Source organism: Durotheca rogersii (assembly GCF_024521655.1).
Source record: "Durotheca rogersii strain YMJ 92031201 chromosome Unknown GGS23scaffold_18, whole genome shotgun sequence".
NCBI classification, from domain to species: domain Eukaryota; kingdom Fungi; phylum Ascomycota; class Sordariomycetes; order Xylariales; family Xylariaceae; genus Durotheca; species Durotheca rogersii.
Genome location: NW_026251249.1, coordinates 1 through 23,705, shown reverse-complemented (window position 1 = coordinate 23,705; position 23,705 = coordinate 1). Strand labels below are relative to the sequence as shown.

The following is a 23,705-nucleotide window of genomic DNA, read 5'->3' as shown; positions in this document are numbered from 1 at the left end:
GGTGATTAGTAAATGCATCATACACCTGCATCAAGTGTAATAGTCCGAGACACCTACTAATATTACCTAACTCGAGTATTAGAATCCGACGAGTTATTCGCCTGCAATACAACAGTAGCCCCTCGCGTGTAAGTATCAGTATTAGGTATGATGCGATAGTGGTAGCAAAATGCCGACTCGGGTTGGTGGTGGTTTAGTCAAGTCGCATATCAAATAATACTGTGACTTGATGTTGCCATTTGCCAAGAGCGGGGGGGGACAGAAGAAGGGATTCCAAGGTCAAGCAAGGCCTGGAGCCTTAACACGACGACTGAAAATCACGCTCTAATACAGTTTACAACCCACGTAACATCGTGTAATAGATGGCCGCGAATTCTGCATATGTGCAACACATACGGTACCTACATTCAGCGGGCAACCTCGCAGCGGGTGGCGCAGCTCCAAGCAATATACGCAGGGAGAAACCCAGAATCAGCGCAAACAGAACCGTCGGGGGATGGTAGCAAGCTCATAATATAAAACGTTAAGTGTAGGTTGGAGGGAAACTTTTCCCTCTAAACCTAAGCGCTACAGACCAACGATTCAAGCGACGACCTTCCTGTCGAGGCCGAGCCAACTCCGGAGCACTGAAGATATATTTTACCTAAACTTTGGGTGTTCTTATCTCGTTCTGCCTCGGGGAGCCCGTCTGAGCCTCCTGGGGAGCTATAAAGATATTTTACATGGGGCTGTGGCCCAGCTGCCGTAGTATCTGACACGGTATAATCATATCCTTGCGATATCGTCTCTGAGTCCGACTGCGCGTCTTCAGATTGTCCTGCCATGCCCTGTAGCAGATGCCTCGACATCCGCTGGCAACTGTGGCTCGAATGCTGCTGTCTTCTTCTCCCTTCCCGATGCAACACATCCCATGTGTCTTCCATATACTTGTAGTGGTGCGGTGGGACTAGCCTTTACAGAAGCGCACAACTCTACGTTGATATGCGCGGCATACTTCTAACTTAATACGGGACTGTACGGAACAACCAATCGATTATCAAGTCTGACCCCCCCGGACCGTTTTTCCCTTGGATGCTCCTCTCGACGTATTGCCCGTCTTGTCTCCATCGGTAAGTTAGGTAGCCGTCGTCATTGATCGTAGTAACATCGACGAAGTCTCTCGGGGACCGCTTAGTATCCAACCAATCAAATACAGGATGGCGAGCCCTCGATAGTACCTAGCCATTCAGGGACGGGCATTCCTGGGGTTAATCGGACGTAGCCGAACCTCACCATCAATTGTAATATTGTCCGGCATCGTACTGCTTCGTATGGGTTAGGCGGGTTAGAGTTTGAGGAATTCGGTTATAAGCTTCTTCGGACGAAGGCGTGCGAAGTTATATAGATACGGAAGAAGACTATAAAATGAGTTAGTATATATACGACTTCATGCGAATACGTTCCTATATGATAAAAGAATATAAGGATATATTTATCCTATTAGTAGTACCTAATTCCGCACGGAACAGAATTGGAATACGTCGAATAGGATAGATATGCCCTGCTTCATATGGAAAGGGACTGGGGCAGGTTTCATCTTAGTATATTAGATATGTACTGATAGGCCCCCCCCAAAAAATAAGGCACGTACTAGAACTCTCACCAAGAACAAAGTAATAAGTCCCTTCTATCAAGACATCATCTAAGTCTGTGTCGACCTGCTGTTGGCCTGACCGATCTAATGCCAAGTAGCCACTGTTGAGGCTATTATTGGCGATAATCTGGCATGCTAGAAGCGCTGTCCTGTGGTGAACGCCAAAAGTGCCAGCCGGCGCGGGATCGACCCGTGGGAGGGATAGGAGCAAGTTGGGTATAGGGTAGCCCGGGTGACAGAACAGGTGCCACGTAGCAATGGGATCAGCCCTTATAAGCCTACATACGCAAGGCGTAGGTAAATGTAGGCGTCTACGTTTTACAAGACAACAGGATGTTAGGTCGCTGACCTAGACGGGTGCTGCTGTAGCCATCTTACAGCGGGAGATGGAGATTGACTCGGGTGAATCTGACGCGAAGATGGAGAAAGGGAGGCCGGGTGGTGATTGAGAATGAAGGTAGAAAGATGGAAATTGAAGGTGGAATTGCAGGTGTGCAATTGAAGGTGGAATTAGAAACCCGAGCGATAGGTAATAGGTGCTGACGCAGCGAACGCGTGCTCTTCCACGCAGTTGACTGATCCGGGGATAGGTTGAATAGTCGGCTGTCCCTTGAAGCTTCCTAAGGTGGTCAGTTTGTTCTCAGTTGAATCAGCCCCGTCAGTTGACACCCCACTTGTGGAGCGCTCCTTTACTGATCGCAAGACAGCTTTCGTGGCGTCTTCGGCATCTTTGAATGGGTCGTGATGCCTATGGGCCTCACCAACACGCCAGCTACCTTCCAAGTGTTTACGGAAGAGACCCACGGAATGCCGACCCGAAGCGAATCATGTTGCGAGAGTACCAGGTCAGCGTTTGCCTTCTCGATCTTGCCGTTGCCTCTAGGGCGTAAAGGCATGGCAGGCTTGCTTCATTGTTGAGCTGTTCTTGCGGTGCCATTCGAGGGTATCCTCACTAGTGAACGCGGCTTCGCTGTCGCTTATCCACTCTCGAGGACAGCCAAAGGTCTCGCCGATACACGTCATCAGGGGTATACAGTGCTTGAAGGCAGTCGATTCCACTATGTCTCCTTCAGCCCTACCCAAAAAGCAAACTCAGAGCGTAGCCAAAGTAAGTACCGGGTCCGAGATGTATTGTACCTGAGGCCCCTGTAGGCACTTGTAAGCATCTTCTACCTCCACTCTGCCAAAAACTCCCACTACAAACCACTCGTCCTATACTCATATATACCTGCCTTATTTTGCATCCCATCCTCCCAACCCAACCCAGCCCAGCCCGACCTCACCCAACCCGCCGTCCCAGCTCAGTCGAGCAGCAGCTCGACGTCGAACTCGCGGTCCGTCCGGAGCTGGTACGCCGGCAGCGTCGCCGGCCCGCAGCTCCCCGTCCCGAGGCCGTGGTGGAACCAGTCGAGCCGCACGAGGGAATCGTGGCGCCGGTGCCGCCGCAGCTCGTGCGGGTGCGCGCTCGCGTCCACGTCCCGCGTCGCGTACTTTGAAGCCGCGAAGCTCGCCCCCGCGTGGTCGCCGAACCGCGCCCGCAGCAGCAGGCCCGAGTCACCGTCACCGTCACCGCTGTGGCCATCGTGGAACAGGTCGTCGTCGTCGGCGGCGGCGGCAGCTCGGCCGGTGCGGACGGCGCTCCCCCCTCCCCATTGCGATCGCAGCTCCACCCACCGCACGTCCGTCCGGTTCCCGCTCTCCTGCGGGAACTCGTACTCGTAGCACATCATCCCCGCGAGCTGCCCCCACGTGTTGACCAGCTGTGCCTGCTTCCGGTCCGCGTACGACTCCCCTGGCCCGCGCCCGAACCACTCGACGATCCGGAGGTTGCGCATCCCGAACGTCAGCCCGAAGCGCGCGAACGTGCTCGGCAGCGCCTCGCCCCCGCTAGGCCGCGCCCGCACCCGCACGCTGCAGTGGGCCGGCGTGAGCGTGTACGTGGTCTCGGCCTCGACGGCCCAGGCCAGCACCGGCGGCGCCACGCGCGACCGCACGACGACGACGACGTCCCCGTTGTCGGCGACGCTCGTCGACATCTGCGAGAAGTGGTTCCGCGTCTGGTGCAGGCGCGCCGCCCGCCACTCGGGGCCGAATCGCCCGCCGCGGTCGTTGTCTGTCAGCGCGCGGTAGAAGTCGAGCACGAATGGCTCCGTTATCAAGTTCTGGTTTGGCCGCGCCGCCCGCGACAGCCACGACAGCGTCCCCGTCCCCGTGTCGAACCCGAACTTCGTGCCCTGCGCGATCGTCACCAGGAACACGCCGTCCTTACGCTCTACCCGTGGTGGCTGCCCCGGTGCCGCAAGCGTCTTGAGCATCGCGAGCGACCGCGCCGGCGTTAGCTGGATCTGACATCGTGCCACGACCCGGCCGGCCGGTACCCACCTGCTTTCTTCGCTCGCGGTGAACTCTAGCTGTAGCCAAGTGTCCGCCGATGCCGTCGTTGGAAAGAAGCCGAGCGTAAGCACTGCCTCGGTGTGGGGCCTGACGCCCTGCGGGATCAAGACCCTGTGGCCGATGATCTGTTGGCGGTCCGCGATAAGCTCCCAATGGCACTCGAGGTGATCCAGGGTTAAGAAGTCGTAGCGGTTGACAATGGTTATGTCGTTGCCCCGCGTCTCGAGCACCTGAACCGGCTCGATGGCCTTGCCATACTCGTCAAGTCCGGGGCCCCCAAAGTGCCGTGAGTTGCAGAGCCCGTCCATAACGAAGTTACCGTCGTTCGGTTCGAACGGCTGGAAGTCGCCACCATATGCCATGTACTCCTCGCCGCCCTCCGTCTTAGCTGCGAGGCCCTAGAGAAGATTGTTAGATCGCATTGGTAAGTTGTCCTCCGGGCGGGAAAACGTACGTGGTTCGCCCACTCCCACACGAAACCGCCCATGAGCCGCGGGTACTTGTAGAAGGCCTCGATATACTCCTGTATGGCGCCCGGGCCGTTGCCCATGGCGTGTGCGAATTCGCACATCACGAAAGGCTTTTCCCAGTCCTTCTCCTCGGCATACTTGATCATGTCGTCGACGGACGTGTACATCCGGCTGAAGATGTCCGCCGTCTGCGCCTGCTTGTCGCCTTCGTAGTGTATCAGGCGCGTGTCGTCGATCTTCTTGATCGCGTCATACATCGCCTGGTGGTTGCGCCCGTAGAAGGCCTCGTTGCCGAGGGACCACAGGATGATAGACGGGTGGTTTTTGTCCCGCATCACCATCTGCACGGCACGATCCACGTAGGCCTTCCTCCACTTCGGGTTGTCGGAGGTGAAGCTTGCCGGGTTGCTGCTGATCGGCTCGAACCCGTGGCATTCGAGGTCGGCTTCGTCCAAGACCCAGAAGCCCATCTCGTCGGCTAGATCGTATAGCCTCGTGTCGTTTATGTAATGGGATGTACGTATAGCGTTAATCTGGAAAGATGCCATCAGTTCGAGATCCCACTTCAGGCTCCCGTACGGGACTGTCCGTCCAGAGTACGTGTTGTGCTCGTGGCGGTTCACCCCGCGGATCTTGATCGGGCTTCCGTTGACGCAGAACACGCCGTCGATGAGCTCCGCCCGGCGGAAGCCGACCTTTTGGGCAACGTGAATAGACCCGACGGAAAGCACCAAAGTATATAGGTAGGGGGTTTCCGCCGTCCACTTGTGCGGATTCTCAATCCTGTACTCGAACGTGCTCGACCTGTCGAGAGTAGCGTGCGAATTGCTGGCGACCACACTCTTTTCGCCGTCTAGAAGCTTTGACGTGATTGTCTCGCCGGCCTCGTTCAGGGTAACGTTGACCCAAAGCGAAGCGTCTACATAGTCGTCATCGAGGAGCGTTTGGACGTGGAAATCCTCGAAACGGCTACCCGTGAAGGAATGCAACCAGACATCTCGGAAGATGCCGCTGAGCCACCACTGGTCCTAGAAGCAGGGGCGGGGTTTTGATTATTAGTGCCTCCTTATGCTCCGGAAACCCACGACATACGTACTTGATCCTCGATGTAACTCCCGTCGCATCGCTGATAGACCTCAACACACAGGGTATTCTCGGAATCCAGGGCCAGGAACGCCGATACGTCGAATTCGCTGGGGTTCCGGGAGCCCTGCGAGTAGCCGACCTCTTTGCCGTTCAGCCAGACGGTGAAGGCGGCATCGACGCCTTCGAACCGCAGGCGCCACTGGTCCGCTCCGTCTTTCAGGGCCGCCGGCACCGCGAAGGTTGTGACGTAGCGGCCGCACTCGTTGTCGTCGTACGGGACGTGCGGCGGGTTGACCGGGAAGGGGAAGTCGACGTTGGTGTACTGCGGCCCCTTGCCGTGGCCCTGCAGCTGCCACATGCCGGGCACCTTGATGAGCGCCCATCCGGAGGTGTCGAAGCCGGGCTCGTAGAAGTTGCGGGAGCCCTTGAACGGCCCCGTCGTGAGTTCGAACCCCCAGTTGCCGGACAGCAGGGCGGCCCGCGAGCGGGCCACGTCGCCAGATAGCGCGTCTTCCTCCGAGTTGTAGACGTGGAAGTGGCTCCGCGGCGGCAGCGTGTTGCGGTGAATAACCTCGAGATTGCTCCAGTCCGGAAGGCGGGCTGGGTGCACCTCGGTCTCCCCCATCCGGGGCGTGCTAGGTTGCGGATCGGGTGCGAGCCCGGGACTGGCGAGGCTTAGATCCACGTGGATGTCCGACGTGCTGCGGATGACCAGGTTGGATTTTTCGAAAGAGGGGTCGGGGAGTGACATCGTGACGCCGATGACCGACCGAAGCCGGACACACACACACACGCACGCACACACGACCTAGCTAGATAATGCGGATCGCGAACGCGAGAGTTACAACTAGGCTGCCCTACTGTCTGCCCGATAGCTCTTGACGATTTCCGTTGTCGCTCAATGGAGGATATCCAGGTCCCACGCGGCCGCAGCGAGTAGAGGCCACTGCCATCAGACGGGACCAGTCAACCGAAGGGAGGATGGGGATTCGCGACGCCCTCTCACGGACGATCTTGCGGGTCTTGATGGTAGCACAATGACCCGGACGTCGAAACCTAGTGGAAGCGGGATCTGGCTGGTTAACGAGGTAATAGAGGGGTTGTCGCTTTGGCACTTATTCGGAGCCTGGAAGGAATGTGAACCCCGCAAGAAATCGTCGGGGCCGTATTGCAAGTTCAAGATTAGCAGCGGACTTTGCTACTTCGACTACTCGGACAGGTGGCGCATACGTGTCTCGTTGCAAGGTAAGGTTACTCGGGTATGGTTGCGGTATGGTGTATGGGCATGGTTGGCCCGGAACGATCCCCGCGCCACGTGGAGAGGTTGGGGATTTGGAGATTCCGCAAAACGGACACACTTCGGTCGAATTGAAGCACGTAGGTCAACTATACCGTAGCTGTCGCGTAGTCGGGCATCTCGTTGGACGCCTGCTTCTCCTGTGAAGGTTAGACAATCTTGCTTTGGAGAAGGTACTTCATCACGGCTCCTGATGATCTAGAAGCCATCTTCTTATTAAAGCCGATCAGCTCCCAGTCATAGCAATTGGTAAACATATTCAAGCATTCGCAACAAATGTAAATATATCTACGTGGGGCCAATGTCGAATGTACTGAATAATCTCTAGTTGTTTTCCAGACTCTCGGCCCTATTCCGAAAAGCCGAGGGGAGTATGCAGAAGGTGATAGCACCAGTTGGACACAAGAGGATAGATGCAATCGGTTTGTAATTTGTTCAGCGTAATTGGTCTCGTCATATTCATGTAGAAACCAGGCATCCGTTCGTGCCACCGTTCAGCTCACCTATGACTATTAGACAAACGGTGGACTCGCCTCTTCCATTGGACAGGACCTGGACAGGAGAGAGCCGGGGCCTCCTTATTACCAGAAGTCGGGAACATCTACTATAATGCGAGCGGTGGGAGAGAGATAGTGACGTGAGTTGAAAGGGGTTCTGTTCTGATCAGCATCTATAAAGTATTTGCGAATAGACAGTATAAAGCAGACGTTGGTGACGATAGTACGATCCCGGTGTCGTGCGCCGCCTTAAACTCTTGATCCGGATTATCACGCAAACCGTCCCTACCTTGGAACCAGTTCTCTATCATGGGACTCTATAGTGTTTGTGACTCGGCTTAGCGATAGGAGATCTGCGAGGACTCGTAGCAATGAAATGCATCTCCGGTCATAGGATTGTCCCGAAACTATCTCTTGTTAGCTTATAAAAGGGCCTAGACAGATGATGACGACGACGATAACGACGATAACTTACCCAAACGTTTTCTTTATGCTTCGCACATAATACTCGTCCCAATTGCGTTTGATAACCTCTTCCTGGCCGACGGGGACACCCGTCCAGGTTACACGCATCACGGTTACGCTGTCTACGTCGTTCTGGTCGAACTCGATCAGCTGCTTCGAGTAATGGCCTTCGGGCCATTGGTTTAATCTCCAGGTCTGCACGATCTTGGTGGGCTCCTCGAGCTCCTCATACTCGCCGGAAATGTTACCGCCAAACAACTCGAACTTGCCTCCCTTTTGGGCGCCGTCGAACCTCTTCGGCGGGGCCCGGGTGAAGGCCGCCAGTCGTTGCGGATCGGTGAACGTCTGGTACAACTCGGCCGCGGTAGTCCTGAACTCCTCCTGATCCGTCACCGTTGTTGTGTTGACAGCGCTGCCATTATTCTTTTGAGTGCTGGTCTCGGTAGCGGCGGTAGGTGTGGGGTTGCTCGTAGGCGTGTGGTATTTGGGCGTGGTAAACCCGCTGGAGGGATTGGTGCCGGCAGCGTGTTGGATATCCTTGCCATGTTCGGCGATCAGAGCTGGGATGAGTTTCGAAAACTCACTTCGCAACTGGGGTGTGATTTTGGATCGGACCAAATCCTTCACTGGCTGCTTTTCCTTCGACTCAGAGTAGATGTCGATGTCAAACTAGCCCGGGATCAGCAGGAGCCCCGCGCGAGGCAACTTGGGCAGGCCAATACATACGACATATTCATCTTGCTCAGTATCGTGGGCAATCTCCGGCACGGTGATGGTGCCCGAGACATCCTCCTCTCCGGGAGCAGTTCCTAGTACCGCGGATTAGAAGCTATACCGGGCACATACATCTCGCCAACAGGGAAGCGCCATACCGGAATACTCTAGGACGAGCTTCACGTCATATATGGTGATGACCTTGCCCTTGCGTTGGCTCACGTCAACATCGCCGTCCATGCTGACAACCTTGGTAATCTTGGCGGTGACCTCTCCATCTTCGGCCGAGATCTGGGTCAGATTCTCCTCGAACCACTGCTTGGTCCAGTCTCCAGCATTCTTGCTGACCCAATGCCAGTTGTTCGGGTTGTGGAGGACCATGGTGGAAGAAGGACTGGAGCTAAGGTTCGCACGATATCCGGATACGGTCGGAAGCTGAGGGAGTATGTGCAACTCGGTTAGCAATCCGTTCGGGTTGGTTTCGGGACTAGGAACTAGCAGCGAGCACAATGGGAAAGAATAGCAGGTGCATCAGATCTCAGCCTCAAGGGCTACAGCATATGGTCATCAAAGAAAGGAGTACAAGTCGCTCTATGACTGGTGCCAGCTGGTGTCTCATCAGAACATCCGGGTAGGGCGGAGGAGAAGAGAGAGTAAGAAAGAGAGAAGAGGGTAGCAAAATAACTACAACAACTTACAGATGACAGATGGACGGGCAAGGTTGACTACGGGGTCAGTCTGTAACCATAGCAGACGGCGGGTCGGAGGTGAAGGCGAAGAGGAGAAGTCAGCATTGGCCTAGCAGGGCTCGGGGCCAAACAAGGCGAGAAGGTTGAAGACGCAGCCGAAAGCTCTAGAATTTCGACGAAGATATTAGGTAGGTCAAGGCGAAATTGGAGGCGGGATCCATCGCAGATTTGGTCCACCGATGGGTAAAACGTCGGCCCGTTGGCCGTGGGTCCCGCTAGCTTACGTGAGGTACATAGTGATAGGTACCGGTCAGGTACTTGTAATCTGCGGTAGACACTTTGGAAGAGGTAGGTACCTACTCATATACGTGATCACCCTGATCCTATCCGGAGGATAGTTATAATACGCATAACCTCCTGTTATACTAATTAATTACGGGGTTAAATACCCCTATAAATAGCCCTGTAAATAACCCTATAAATAACCCTGTAAATAACCCTATAAAGGAGTATCATTTAGGGGAAACTCTGTTTTTACTGGCTAAAAAACGCGCTATAGGTCCCTAAAAATGCGTGTACCTAATAAAAACGGCGGGATAAATAAAGGTTTTCTTATTTAGCGTATCCTTATTATCCCCTAAGATCCTTACGTATATTTACTAACGCGTTTATTTATACGTTTCTATTCCTATTCATATAATTCCTACTCTTTTCCGTATTTTATAATCTATCCTTATAATCCATCCTTAATTTAATTAAGATAGAGTCGCTTTAAGTTAAAGAATGTCGTACTTACGGAAGAATTTAAACTATCGAATAATTTATTAATTTACGAAATTACGCTATATTTATAAAAAATTATCTCTCTTGCCGCGAAAATATACGCCGTCCTACTTAGGTTAATATTTTATGTTAATAATTTATGCTTTACCGCTAATTTTATATAGGATTCCCGATCCGATCCTACGCTTAAGACGCTTTAACCGGCTCCGCGATTAAATGTTACCTATTATCGATTATATTCTACTACCGCGTAGCCTCGGGCATATAGTTTAAGCGCTAAAGAGGTAGCTTTACGCGTAGTGAGGAGGAGCAGAGCGTACGCGATGCTGGAGACCCGGATAGGTTTATTCGAAAGTATACTCTATCGAAGACTATAGTACGTACGATGGTCCAGGGTAAATGAAACTAATGTCGCTATATTAATCGAAAGGTAAGGAATCTAATATAGTTATCGTATCTTAGCTATACTTCTTAGTCGTAGAGATATAATAGTCGCTAGCCCGAAGGTATAAGAGGTAAGAGGAGAAAAGGGGTAAAACGTAAAAGTTATTTATTCGGCTATAGCGGTAGGACGAAGTAACTTAAGCGCTTATAATTAAAATAGATATATTAATCGGAGAACGACGAATTTAATAATAAAAACGAATCTTTAATTAAGGTAAAAATAATAAAGATAGTAATCTAGCTAGGTAATAAACTAGATAATAAATATAGTATATCCCGTACTTACGGGAGCTATGGTTATTTTATATAAATATAAGGCCTATCGTAACGTATTACGTAATATATTAAGAGGATATATTTTACCGTATTACTATAGCCTCCTTAGTTTAATTATACCGTAAGGGATAATTAAATTAAAAAAGGTAATACGGTATATCTCGATTAATATCTCCCTTTAAAAACTACCGCGTAACTTCATTCCTCCGGCTATTATTTAATTATTACGGCCGCGTCTTTAACTTTTCGTTTAATATTATAAGGAAGCCTTTTTATTATTTTATAGCTAACTTAGTTCGGTTTATCCTTACCGACCTAATCCGATCGGCGTTCTCCTTCTTTATTTCGGCTACCTTTTTCTTGGTTTTCTTTTAGCCCTCCTAGTTAAGGGGATAATAAGGGAACGGGCGCATTCCGAGGGTTAACTAGGTATCTTTCCTCTACCTATACGATATAAAGGTTTTCCCTAATTAAAAAGCTTTAATCTTTTCTAGGCCGGGGAAAGGAAGGGGACGCGTTATAACCTTAACGAGGTTATCGTAACGGAGGTTTACGTCCGTTAATACGAGGAAGTAAGGGGAATTAGGTATTAAGGTTATAAAAGAACGGCGGATTTCGGCTTATACGATAAACCGAACGAAGGATTTACGGCTAAGCGGCTCGCCGATCGGCGTACTTTAAACGGATATTATAACGTTAATAAGGTTAATTCGCTTTTAGTAATTTACGGCTTACCGGAAACGTTTAACGATACCTACCCCTCCTTTTAAAACTTAAACGCTATAAAATTACTTTACTACCTCGGCGTATTCTCTTATAGTATTAAGGAGGTTAAGGCCCTTATTTTCTTAGGCCTAGCGCGTAACTTCGATCGGTCGTTTAAAGATAAGATACGGTAGAATACCGCTTTAAAACCCGTAACTAAAGCTATTTTATTAATTTACTAACGCGATATAATAAGTAAATTAAGGGGTTATACCGGGCTCGAGGCTACCGTTTTCCTAGGCTCGCTATAACTAACCGAGCGCGTATACCGCCCGATCGAAGATACCGTCCCTAACTATATTAAAACTATATAGTTTCCGGAGCTTAGGGAAATATAGCGTTACGGCGAAATAGGCCTAGGAGAACTTCGTAAGATCGGTAATAATTCGTTCGGGGTTTATTAGATCCGTATAAATCGTAAAGACTAAAGTAAAGGCGGGATTATCGAAGAGGTATCGGCGGGTTAGGAAATCGAACGATCCTACCGATCGGTAGTTTATCGTTTAGTACGGGTTTACTTTAAAGGCCGCCTTCCTACCTTTAAGGTCGTAGCTTATTATAATATAGAAGGTACGGATATCTTTATTAATAAGGTAATCGTAGCGAGTAACGTAAACGAAAGAGTTAATTAGAGTTACCTTCGTTTATTCCTATAGCTATTAGTTTATAATTCGGGATCGATTAACGGATAGCCGGAAGGCCTAGGCTATATCGGATCCTAGTTTAATCGAATCCTTTTCCGAATCGTAATTATCTAAAGTACTAAGCTAATACTTCTTTATATTATTCTAATTATCTTTACTACTATAAATCTCCCGTAGGAGTTTTATTAAGTCGGCTAGATCGGTACGACGTACGTTTCTATAAACGGAGGAAAGGGAGAAGGAGGGAGGGATTCCGGCGAAACGGGGAAAAGATATCGTAAAAATAAATAAAAGAATTAAGGAAAGGAGAAGAAAAGATAATAAATTAAAGGTAAAAATAAGAATTTAAATTAATAATAAGAAAGGTAGGCTAGAGATTAATAGGAATATAATAATTATAGGGAGGGAATTTTCGGAATGAAATGCCTAAAGAGGAAAAAGAAAGGAAGGAAGGAAAACGTATTAACGATATAATTAGATATACCTTTACGGCTAACGCTTTAGGAAAGCGCGTTCCCCCGTATATATATAAAGCTATAATAAAAAACGCGTTAGCTTATAGCTTCTTATTATATATTCTTAATAAAGTAATAAGTACGTACGTTCGTAGACTCGTAATTAAACGTAGGCTAAGGTAGGTACTATCGAAACTCTCCTAAGTACGGTACTTACGACCTAGGTAACGTATTCGACTTTCTCGTTCTCGTCCGACCTTTCTTCTTATTTCTCGCTATTCTACGGTTCCGATCTACTTCCTTTCTTCCTTTCCTTAGGTCCTTTATTTTCGTTTTAATTCGTTTTTCGATTTTTCTTAATTCTAGATTTATAATTTCGTCGTTCCTATCTTTCTTTCTCTTATATATATATACGATAAATCCTATTATCTAGAAGTAACTCCTTAAACTAAACTAGGCGACCGTCCTTAAGTTATTCGAGTAGCTAAAGGCTACGGGAATTACCGATAAGGAGATTACCGGGGCGTTTAAAAAAGCTAAGGAAAATAAGAAGAAAGTCGTAACGTATTAACGGGTTAAGTCGATACCGCCGCCGGTAAACCTAATAAATAAGTAGCCCGACGAATCCTTCCGCCGCTTACCTTTTACCGAGGAATTCCGGGACGCTAATCGGCTAATCCTTAAGCCTTAGTAAGTACCGTACGCCCCATACTTCTACCCGTTAAACTAAAGCCTAAAAATAATTATCGGCCGGTAGCTCCGGGATATCGAGGGAATTCGGATAATAAACTAATAACGCTAGGTATATAGCTCTTAATATTAATAAGATTTACTAATTAAAGGCTATATTAATTAATAATAAAATAATTCGTAACGTCCGGTTTTATTTTCTAGGTAAGCCGGCGGCCGGCCGGTATATCGTATAGGAGATTATAAGTAAGGACTTTTAAGAGGTTACCTACCTTTAAAGCCATATTATATTCCTCGTCCGTTACGTTTAGTTTTCTCGCCGTCGGACGTTATTTATAGAGATTAATAATAAAGGCCCGGTTAGCGAATATTTCCGTCGATTAACGACGGACCTTCGTTACGTCGTTAATTTATTCGTTTAATAGTATAAAGTACTTAACGAGGTACCCTATTAGTGCTACGAGCGCCGGCTCGCTTCTTCCGATACCGCTAAGTACGTAGGTATATAGCCCTTCTTTTCCTACCGATCCCTAGCCTCCGATCGTATTAAGGAGGAGCAGAGCGTACGCGATACTAGAAACCTGGATATATTCACTCGAAAGTATACTCTATCGAAGACTATAGTACGTACGATAGTCTAAGATAAAAGAAACTAATATCGCTATATTAATCGAAAGGTAAGGAATTTAATATAATTATCGTATCTTAATTATGCCCCTTAGTCGTAGAGATATAATAATCGCTAGCCCGAAGGTATAAGAAGTAAGGAAAGAAAAGAGGTAAAACGTAAAAGTTACTTATTCGGCTATAACGGTAGGACGAAGTAACTTAAGCGCCTATAACTAAAATAAATATATTAATCGGAGAACGACGAATCTAATAATAAAAACGAATCTTTAATTAAGGTAAAAATAATAAAGATAATAATCTAATTAGGTAATAAACTAAATAATAAGTATAATATATCCCGTACTTACGGAAGCTATAGTTATTTTATATAAATATAAAGCTTATCGTAACGTATTACGTAATATATTAAGAGGATATATTTTACCGTATTACTATAGCCTTCTTAGTTTAATTATACCGTAAGGGATAATTAAACTAAAAAGGATAGTACGGTATATCCCGATTAATATCTTACCTTAAAAACTACCGCGAAACTTTATTCTATCGGTTATTATTTAACTATTACCGTCGTACCTTTAGCTTTTCGTTTAATATTATAAAGAGGCTCTTTTATTATTTTACGGCTAACTTAGCCCGGTTTATCTTCGCCGATCTAACCCGATCGGCGTTCTCCTTCTTTATTTCGGCTACTTTTTTCTTAATTTCGTTTTAGCCCTCCTAATTAAGGAAATAGTAAAGGAACGGGCGCGTCCCGAGGGTTAATTAGGTATCTTTCCTTTACCTATACGGTATAAAGGTCTACCCTAATTAGAAAGCCTTAATCCTTTCTAGTCCGGGGAAAGAAAAGAAACGCGCTATAATCTTAACGAGGTTATCGTAGCGGAAGTTTACGTCCGTTAATACGAGGAAATAAAAGGGATTAAATATTAAGGCTATAAAGAAACGGCGGACTTCGGCTTATACGATAAATCAAACGAAGGATTTACGGCTAGGGGGCTCGCCGATCGGCGTATTTTACGCCGAGGCTATGGCGTTAATAAGGTCGATTCGCTTCTAATAATTTACGGCTTACCGGAAACGCTTAACGATATTAACCCTTCCTTTTAAAACCCGAACGTTATAAAATTACTTTATTACTTTGGCGTATTTTTTTATAATATTAAGGGAGTTAAGTTCCTTATTTTCTTAGGCCTAGCGTACGACCTCGATCGGTCGTTTAAAAATAAGATACGGTAAAATACCGCTTTAAAAACCGTAGCTATAGCTATCTTATTAATCTATTAACGCGATATAATAAGTAAACTAAGGGGTTATACCGGGCTCGAGGCTACCGTTTCTCTAGGCTCGTTATAACTAACCGAACGCGTACGCCGCCCGATCGAAAGCGCCGTTTTTAATTATATTAAAACTATATAATCTCCGGAGCTTAAGGAAGTATAACGCTACGGCGAAGTAAGCCTAGGAGAACTTCGTAAGGTCGGTAATAGCTCGTTCGAGGTTTACTAGATCCGTATAGATCGTAAAAACCAAAGTAAAGGCGGGGTTATCGAAGAGGTATCGGCGGATTAGGAAATCGAACGATTCTACCGATCGATAATCTATCGTTTAATACGGGTTTACTTCGAAGGCTATCTTCCTATCTTCGAAGTCGTAACTTATTATAATATAAAGGATACGGATATCCTCGTTAATAAGGTAGTCGTAACGGGCGATATAAACGAAAAAGTTAACTAGGGCTACCTTCGTTTATTCTTATTACTATTAGTTTATAATTCGGAACCGATTAACGGATAGCCGGAAGGCTTAGGCTATATCGGATCCTAACTCGATCTAGCCCTTTCTTAAATCGTAATTATCTAGAGTACTAAGCTAATACTCTTTTATATTACTTTAATTATTTTTACTACTATAAATCTCCTATAGGAGTTCTATTAAGTCGGTTAAATCGGTACGACGTACGTCTTTATAAATAAAGAAAAGGGAGAAGAAAGGAAGGATTCCGGCAGAACGGAGGAAAGATATAATAAAAATAAAAAAAAAGAATTAAAAGAAGGGAAAGAAAAGATAATAAGTTAAAGGTAAAAATAAGAATTTAAATTAATAATAAGAAAGATAGGCTAAAGATTAATAGGAATATAATAATTATAGGAGGAGGTTTTCGGAATGGAATGCCTAAAAAGGAAAAAGAAAAGGAAGAAGGGAGACGTATTAACGATATAGTTAGATATACCTTTACGACTAACGCTTTAGAAAAGCGCGTTTCCCCGTATACGTATAAAGCTATAATAAGAAACGCGTTAGCTTATAGCTTCTTATTATATATTCTTAATAAAGTAATAAATACGTACGTTCGTAGACTCGTAATTAAACGTAGGCTAAGGTAGGTATTATCGAGACTCTTCTAAGTACGGTACTTACGACCTAGGTAACGTATTCGACTCTCTCGTTCTCGTTTAACCTCCCTTCTTATTTCTCGCTATTTTACGGTTCCGATTTACTTCCTTTCTTCCTTTCCTTAGGTCCTCTATCTTCGTTTTAATTCGTTTTTCGATTTTTCTTAATTCTAGATTTATAATTTCGTCGTTCTTATCTTTCTTTTTCTTTTATATATATATATAATAGATCCTATTATCTAAAAGTAACTCCTTAAACTAAACCAGGCGACCGTCCTTAAGCTACTCGAGTAATTAAAAGCTACGGGAATTACCGACGAAGAAATTACCGGGGCGTTTAAGAAGGCTAAAGAGGATAAGAAAAAAGCCGTAACGCATTAACGGGCTAAGTCGATACCGCCGCCGGTAAACCTAATAAATAAATAACCCGACGAATCCTTCCGCCGCCTACCTTTTACCGAGGAATTCCGGGACGTTAATCGGCTAATCCCTAAGCCTTAATAGGTACCGTACGTCCCGTATTCCCGTCTATTAAACCAAAGCCCGAAAGTAATTATCGGCCGGTAGCTCCGAAGTATCGAAAGAATTCGGATAATAAACTAATAACGCTAGGTATATAGCTCTTAATATTAATAAGATTTATTAATCGAAGGTTATATTAATTAATAATAAAATAATTTATAACGTTCGGTTTTATTTTCTAGGTAGGCCGACGGCCGGCCGGTATATCGCATAAGAGATTATAAGTAAGGACTTTTAAGAAATTACCTACCTTTAGAACTATATTATATTCCTCGCCCGTTACGTTTAATTCTTTCGCCGCCGGACGTTATTTATAGAAATTAATAATAAGGGCCCGGTTAATGAATATTTTCGTCGATTAGCGACGGATCCTCGTTACGTCGTTAGTTTATTCGTTTAATAATATAAGGTACCTAACGAGGTACCTTATTAGTACTACGAGCGCCGGTTCGCCTCTTCCGATACCGCTAAATACGCGGATATATAGCCCTTCTTTTCCTACCGATCCTTAGCCTCCGATCGTATCTTTAGGTACTTTTACGGTATTTACCTCTTCTCTATTAACGGGATACGTTATAAATTCCGGAACGAGCGGTTTACCTACTTACGGGCGAGGATAAATCGTAATCCCCCTCTAATAGAGGATCTAAGCTAAGCCGTATACCCGCTTATAATACGGGTAACGAAGGAAGAGTTATTATTTATAATAAACTTAAAAATCGCTACTTTCCGGGGATCGGGAAGTAAGTAAGTTTTTAATTTTCTTAGTAACTAATAAATAAAGGATAGGATAAGAGGATAAAAAGGAAAAGAAAGGTATTAATCGGTAGATATACGTTACTTCTGACTTATTTTTAAACGCGTATTCCTTTTCTTTCCTTTTTCTTTTGCTTTTATTAATATGAATTACTTTCCTTACTTTTCCTTTAAATATTAAAATATACCTATGTTAAAATATAATAGTTACGTAACATTAGGATATTAATATCCCGGATTCCTAACGATAAACGTAAAGGATAACTTATTTAAGTATAGGAACACGTTAATCGGCGTTAATAATCTATAAAAATATACTTTCTTTTAAAGTAAGAGATAAGGGAGGGCGTATTTATTAATATTATAATTTAAGGTATTAATTTCGTATATAGGCTACCGGTTTAATAACCATATAAGAATAACTTCTTTCCTCCCTTACTTAAGAAAGCGATTATATATTAAGCTCCTAGGCTTTATTATTCTTCGATCGGTATAGGTAGGTCATTTTAAGGTACTATAGCCTTATCGTATTATAATAAGAGGATTATTTATTAAGTTAGGTCGATCTTTTTAATCCGGGTTTATCGTTAGGTATAACTTCGTATCTTTTAAGCTTTTTATTTAGTATTTTTATTATTATTCGTACCTTATCGTTCGGGGCTAACCATTCTTCTTCTTCGTCGTCGATTACCGAGGATATAAGCTCTAGGCCTTCTTTAGCTTAGGGGTCGTTAATAGTCGTCGATTCCTAGTCCTTATATTTAATCGGTAGTAGGCGTATAATTTATTCGTTCTCCTTCGGGTTTTCTAGCTCTTAAAACCCGTTAGTATTTTAAATAAATTTCCGTAATTTATAGCCTAAAACCGGGTATAATAACGTAACTTTATCCGGTTCTTTAAGCTTATAACGACTATAGCCTAAATCTTCGGCGATTAAGTACGGTTCCTTTTAATAATACTTTAGTTTTACGGCTATCGACTTATTTATATATCGTAACGTATCGTATAATAATACGAGGTCGTCGGTTTTTAGGGGCTCTTTTCGTATTCGATAAGCGTTCTTTTCGTTTTAATACCGGGTAACTTCCTTATATTTAACCGCTAGAATCTTAGCTACGGTTAATATATCTTCCTAGCGTCTCTCGATTAATCATACGCGTATAGCTAAAAGCGATTCTCGGTCCGGGATATTCTTTTAGTTTATAATACGCTAAGTTAGGATAACGGTTTCTATCGGAATAATAGCCTTACGCTTATATATTAATTCGTATAACGATATTTCGTATAAACGCGTCGAGGTTTTATTTACCTATATAATTACCCTTAATAAATTCGTTTACTCTTAATCGCTACCGTTTATACCTTTTATAAGGCCTTCGCGAATTATTTTATACCTAACCTCGATTATACCTTAAGATTACGGGAAATAAGTAGTACCGACTTTAACTCTAATACCGATTAGTTTTATTACTTTACGGACCTTCTTTTTATTCTCGGAACTATTATTATACTTAATTACTAAGGGTACGCCGTACTATAAGAATATCTATTCCTAGAGGAACTTAGCGATCGTCTTAGAATTTATTTTTCTAATGGCTCGGGCTTCGAAAAAACCGAATAATTCGTTTCGTATTTCGATTATTACAATAAATCCGTTATTTATTAATATATACTATACGTTTATTACCTAGTAAGTAAGAACGTTAATTAGTTCGTTATATAAGGCGGGGTCGACTTTCCGGATATTATTTCCTTTTTAATATTTAAGATACGATTTAACCTCTCGGGCGATATATTCGAATATACCGCGCTAGTAATATAGTTTAGCTATTCGATCGTAGGTCGAAGTACGTTCCCTATAGCCGAAATCCTCGTAGTAATCCTTAATTATAGCTTTACGTAGTTTCTCTTAGTCGATAACTTATTATATGCCCTTATATTTCTCGGACTTCCTCTATAAGATACCTTCCGAAACGACGTATTTAAGCGCTTCCTTCTTAAACTAGGTCTATCGCTTTTAATACCCTATTAATCGGTCGTTTTTTAATCGGCTAAGTAGTTAAAATCGCGTAAGAAACGTTATTATTTCTTACGATTCGGTCGATTATTCTTCCGGCGGCTATAACGACAGGGCTTTATCGCTAGATTATTCGACGACGTTAAGTAATACGACTATTGTAGTGGTGCGGTAGATCTAGGCCACGTAGCCTTTTCGATGTGTATTTATATGGGTCGCGCACTCATATTTTCATCAGTTAGACTTAGACCTGTAGATATCAGGACCTACAGCTATTCACTCGTTTCTTGCCATGCCTTTCTAGCCACCCTCGATTGCCCTTTTCCAGTCTCCTTTCCTAGCTGCCGTTTCAGCTGGCCGAACAACCGATTACAGCTGTTTACAGCTGTGATCTTGGTTGATCGGCACTGGGCCAGTTGTTGGCAGTTGGGCAGTCCTTTTCGTGCCTCCGTCAGCGTGCCCACGCTGCTCCTGTTCACTATATTCGCGTATACCATATTAAGCTATATATTAATAAAGTTCTTTATATCGCCTTTCTATTAATCGTCGTCGTCGTCGTTTAAGCCGCTAGGTTTACGTAAGAAACCGTCCGTAACGAAATATCTCTTACCGGATATATATTAAATATCGAAGCTAAATATTTTAATATAAGTTATCTACTTAATAAGAATAACGCCTAGGAAACTAAAGAATCCGTCGTTAAGTTAAGCGATTAATACTTTAGCGTTAGTTTTAAATACGAAGTAAATACCGTAAAGGTAGTTTCGAAGCCGTCGTAAGGACTTAACGACTCCTAGATACTTTCGTTTCGTAGCGTCGTAATTTAACTCCGCCCCTTTCTAGATCCTTAACTCGTATCTCGAGGGTTTAAAGTTACTTTTATCGTTATCCTAACCTAATACGTAGCCTTAACCGTCTCTTAATACGTCGACTTTTACTCGGATTAATTATTCGATAATATAGTTTAAAATAATTAATACCGATATATTAATAAGAGTAATTTTAAGTAAATCTATGGTATATTATTAATCGATATCTTAAATAAAGTATACTTCTTTACGTATTAATACTAAAAGGGGTTTAACGATTATAGTATAATAATCGATCTATATCCTAAAGAAAACCGTAATACCGATAAAAGACCTTACTTCGTTTATATTCTTATATAACTTCTACTTTAAGATCTTAACTATCTTCGCTTCCGAGGACTTCCTACCGTTTATACCGTATAAATATCCGACGATTACCGTACTACTTTTATACTAAGTAAACTTAACGGCGCTAATAATAATATCGGCTAATTCGAAGTTTAGGAAAACGGCGTCGATATTCTCTAAGTACTTTAAAATAAAGCGTCGTATTCTCGGAAAAGCTTCCTAGTTATCGTATCTCGATACCGGCCCTTTAATACCGACGTCGTCGAAGAAAGGCTTATATTTAATAAGAACTAAATCGTAAAGAATTCGTATAACGGCTCGGAAAAAAGCGGTAATTAAATTCGTCGCGCCTTATAATAAAGTCGTTATACGTAAAAGGCTAATAGGAATAACGAACGTAATTAGGTTACGGTTTATTTCCGCTAGCGTTACTTAGTCGTACCTAGAGAAAAAGTCGACGACTATAAGGATGAAATATATAACGAATTCTTAAGTAAAGGAATCTCTATCTCGGGGTAAAAAGGCGTCGCGAATAATCTAGGCGTTAAGTTTTATCGTAAAGTTAATAAATCGTAAACCATTATCTTTTTTTTCGACTACGAACTACGTATTTCGATAAGAACCGTAACTCTCTTCTAGGATTCCGTTCTTTAGTCGTATACGTAAGACTTCGATTACCCGTTCTTTAAGGGGTACTAGGATCGGGATATCCTTAGCTTATTAAGCGTTATATAGTACCGTCCTAATCTTATAATCGGGGTAAACCTTAGGTCGGATTTTCCCGATTTCAGAAAAATCCTAGGCTAGGGCTATCTCTTTTCGGTATAGGATCTTAACTAATACGTTTTTCTCTTAATCGGTTAATTCCGTATCTAATAAACCTACTTTAATAACGTTAAGTCTTTCCGTTATTAATCTAATACCTCGGGGGTTACTAGCGAATCTTAATATAATATTCTTATAGGATTTATTACGTTATAATATATTTAGTAGCTCGTATTTCGACTTAACCTCTCCTATTACTTAATCCTTTTAATCGAATATTCCTAACGGTATTTAGCCGTCTAACGGTATATTATCTATGGGCTAAACTTTACGCGACTTAGGCTTATATATAGTATTAACTAAAAACGTACGTTTAACTTAATAAGCTAATTCCGAAATAAGAACTAGGTCTCGCTTATATTATTTCGACTCCTACGTCGTATATCGAATTACCTTCGTAACGGCTTCACTAAAGACGTAAAGGAATTCTTCGTTACTTAATCTAACGATCGCCTTATTTCCCTTATCTAAATTAAGTTCGAGGGCCGATAAGTCCTTAGCTTCGGAGATAGATATTACCTTTATATCGTCGTTATAAAGGCGGGCATAATTAATTTTAACTTAAAGACTAGCGTCGGTTTCTAGGTACTCGGCTAGGAACGCGTTTTTAGGCCTATATACGCCATTAAAGCGGCCTAGGGTATTAATAGTATCTAGTTTTCTTAATCGCCGAGTATAAGGCTTAGTAACGTATCGCTTTTTAAGTTAATAACGAAAGGGATTATTATCCGGGCCGAGCTAAAGTTAACGGTTCCTATAAAGGTACTTCCGTCGAATTCGAATTTCATACGGAACTAGAAGATAAAGTTTATATTAAGTAATAAGGGGTAATTAACGAACCTATTTTTAACGACGTAAATCGGCAAGCGAAGGTAGTAATCGGTAAGCTAAATAAGACCGTCGATTATTCCTATATATAAGGTCTTTATAAAGGATCTAAAACCTCGCTATATCGCCTTAGTACCGGTTATAAGGAAACGCTACTTCTTTACATAGCTTTCTACGATTATATTAAACTACGTCCTTATATCGATTACCGTAGATACGAAAGCTTCGTTTCCGTTAGGTCCTACGTTCACTATTAGCTTAGGAAAAGGCCGGATATAGTTTTTAATATCCTTCGCGATAATAGAATTTACCGCTATTCTATTCGAAGGGTTAATAAACGGAGCGGTAGTTTACGGTACGCTAGGTATCTTAACGCTTTCTTCCCGATCCTTTTATACTTATTCCTTTGTAATCTTAATAACCTTAGGCTAACCTTCGTTAATCTTTATAACGCGTATCGTAAGGTACTTAACTACTTATTCCGAAAACCTAGGTATAAATTTAATTAAGTCGTCCTACGAAACCTCGAAGCGTTTCCTGTTATTCTTATTAATCTTATCTAGCTAAAACTCTCTTAATAACTCGTTAATAGTCTTCGCTTTCCTAACTAGGTCGTTCGTATTCGAAGTAGCGTTCTTACCGGCTTTAGTCGGTTTACGCCTAGGTTATAACGATAGAACTTTTATATCCTCTTAATCGGGTACTTCTCTTTCGATATATTCGCCGTTAAGACCTTTAGCTCGCTTAATTACGTTAACTTCGACTAAGTTCGTTTTAATAATACCCTTATAATAACAGATACCTTCGTCGTCGATAAGATCCTTAGTTTAATTATAACCTAAGATTCCCGTTTCGTATAATTCGTAGCTATATTTACGTTCGATTATTTAAATAACGTTAATCTCCGATATAGCTCTTAATATCTCTTCCTACTTTAATACTACTTCCTCGCTCTTAGAGTATCGTAGGTCGAGGGATATAAGCTTTAGCTTTCCGGCTAAATAATAATATGCTATCCTACGTACCTACTTTAGAGATTCCTTACTTTAATATACGTAAAATAAGATATAATAAGCGATCGTCTTTTCTTTACGCTTAGCTTAGGTAATAATCGATCCTAAAATTAGTATTAATTCCGGCTTATCCGGGTCTCCGTTCTCGAAGTAATATAATCGCTTATTACTCTTATAATAAAACCGATTCTAGGTTACATCCATTAGTAGCGGGTAGCGGCTATAGTTATCCGATCGAAAGTACCGTAAAACTAGTATTCGA

General features: G+C 43.7%; 2 protein-coding genes across 2 annotated transcripts; both read right to left on the bottom strand.

Moving 5' to 3' along the window:
* Positions 1-2,934: 2,934 nt before the first annotated feature.
* On the bottom strand, positions 2,935-6,334 carry GGS23DRAFT_598460 (glycoside hydrolase family 2 protein; the record flags this gene model as incomplete). Its single annotated transcript, XM_051518783.1, has 3 exons — positions 2,935-4,425; positions 4,482-5,525; positions 5,594-6,334. The coding sequence occupies 3 exons, from the start codon at positions 6,332-6,334 to the stop codon at positions 2,935-2,937; spliced, it is 3,276 nt and encodes a 1,091-aa protein (XP_051370003.1).
* Positions 6,335-7,762: 1,428 nt separating this feature from the next.
* GGS23DRAFT_576117 (activator of Hsp90 ATPase) lies at positions 7,763-9,509 on the bottom strand. The gene is made up of 4 exons (XM_051516839.1): positions 9,255-9,509; positions 8,715-8,991; positions 8,569-8,651; positions 7,763-8,511 (listed from the first exon to the last, which is right to left on the bottom strand). The coding sequence occupies exons 2-4, from the start codon at positions 8,935-8,937 to the stop codon at positions 7,849-7,851; spliced, it is 969 nt and encodes a 322-aa protein (XP_051370002.1). The 5' UTR covers positions 8,938-8,991; positions 9,255-9,509; the 3' UTR covers positions 7,763-7,848.
* Between the last annotated feature and the right edge of the window lie 14,196 nt (positions 9,510-23,705).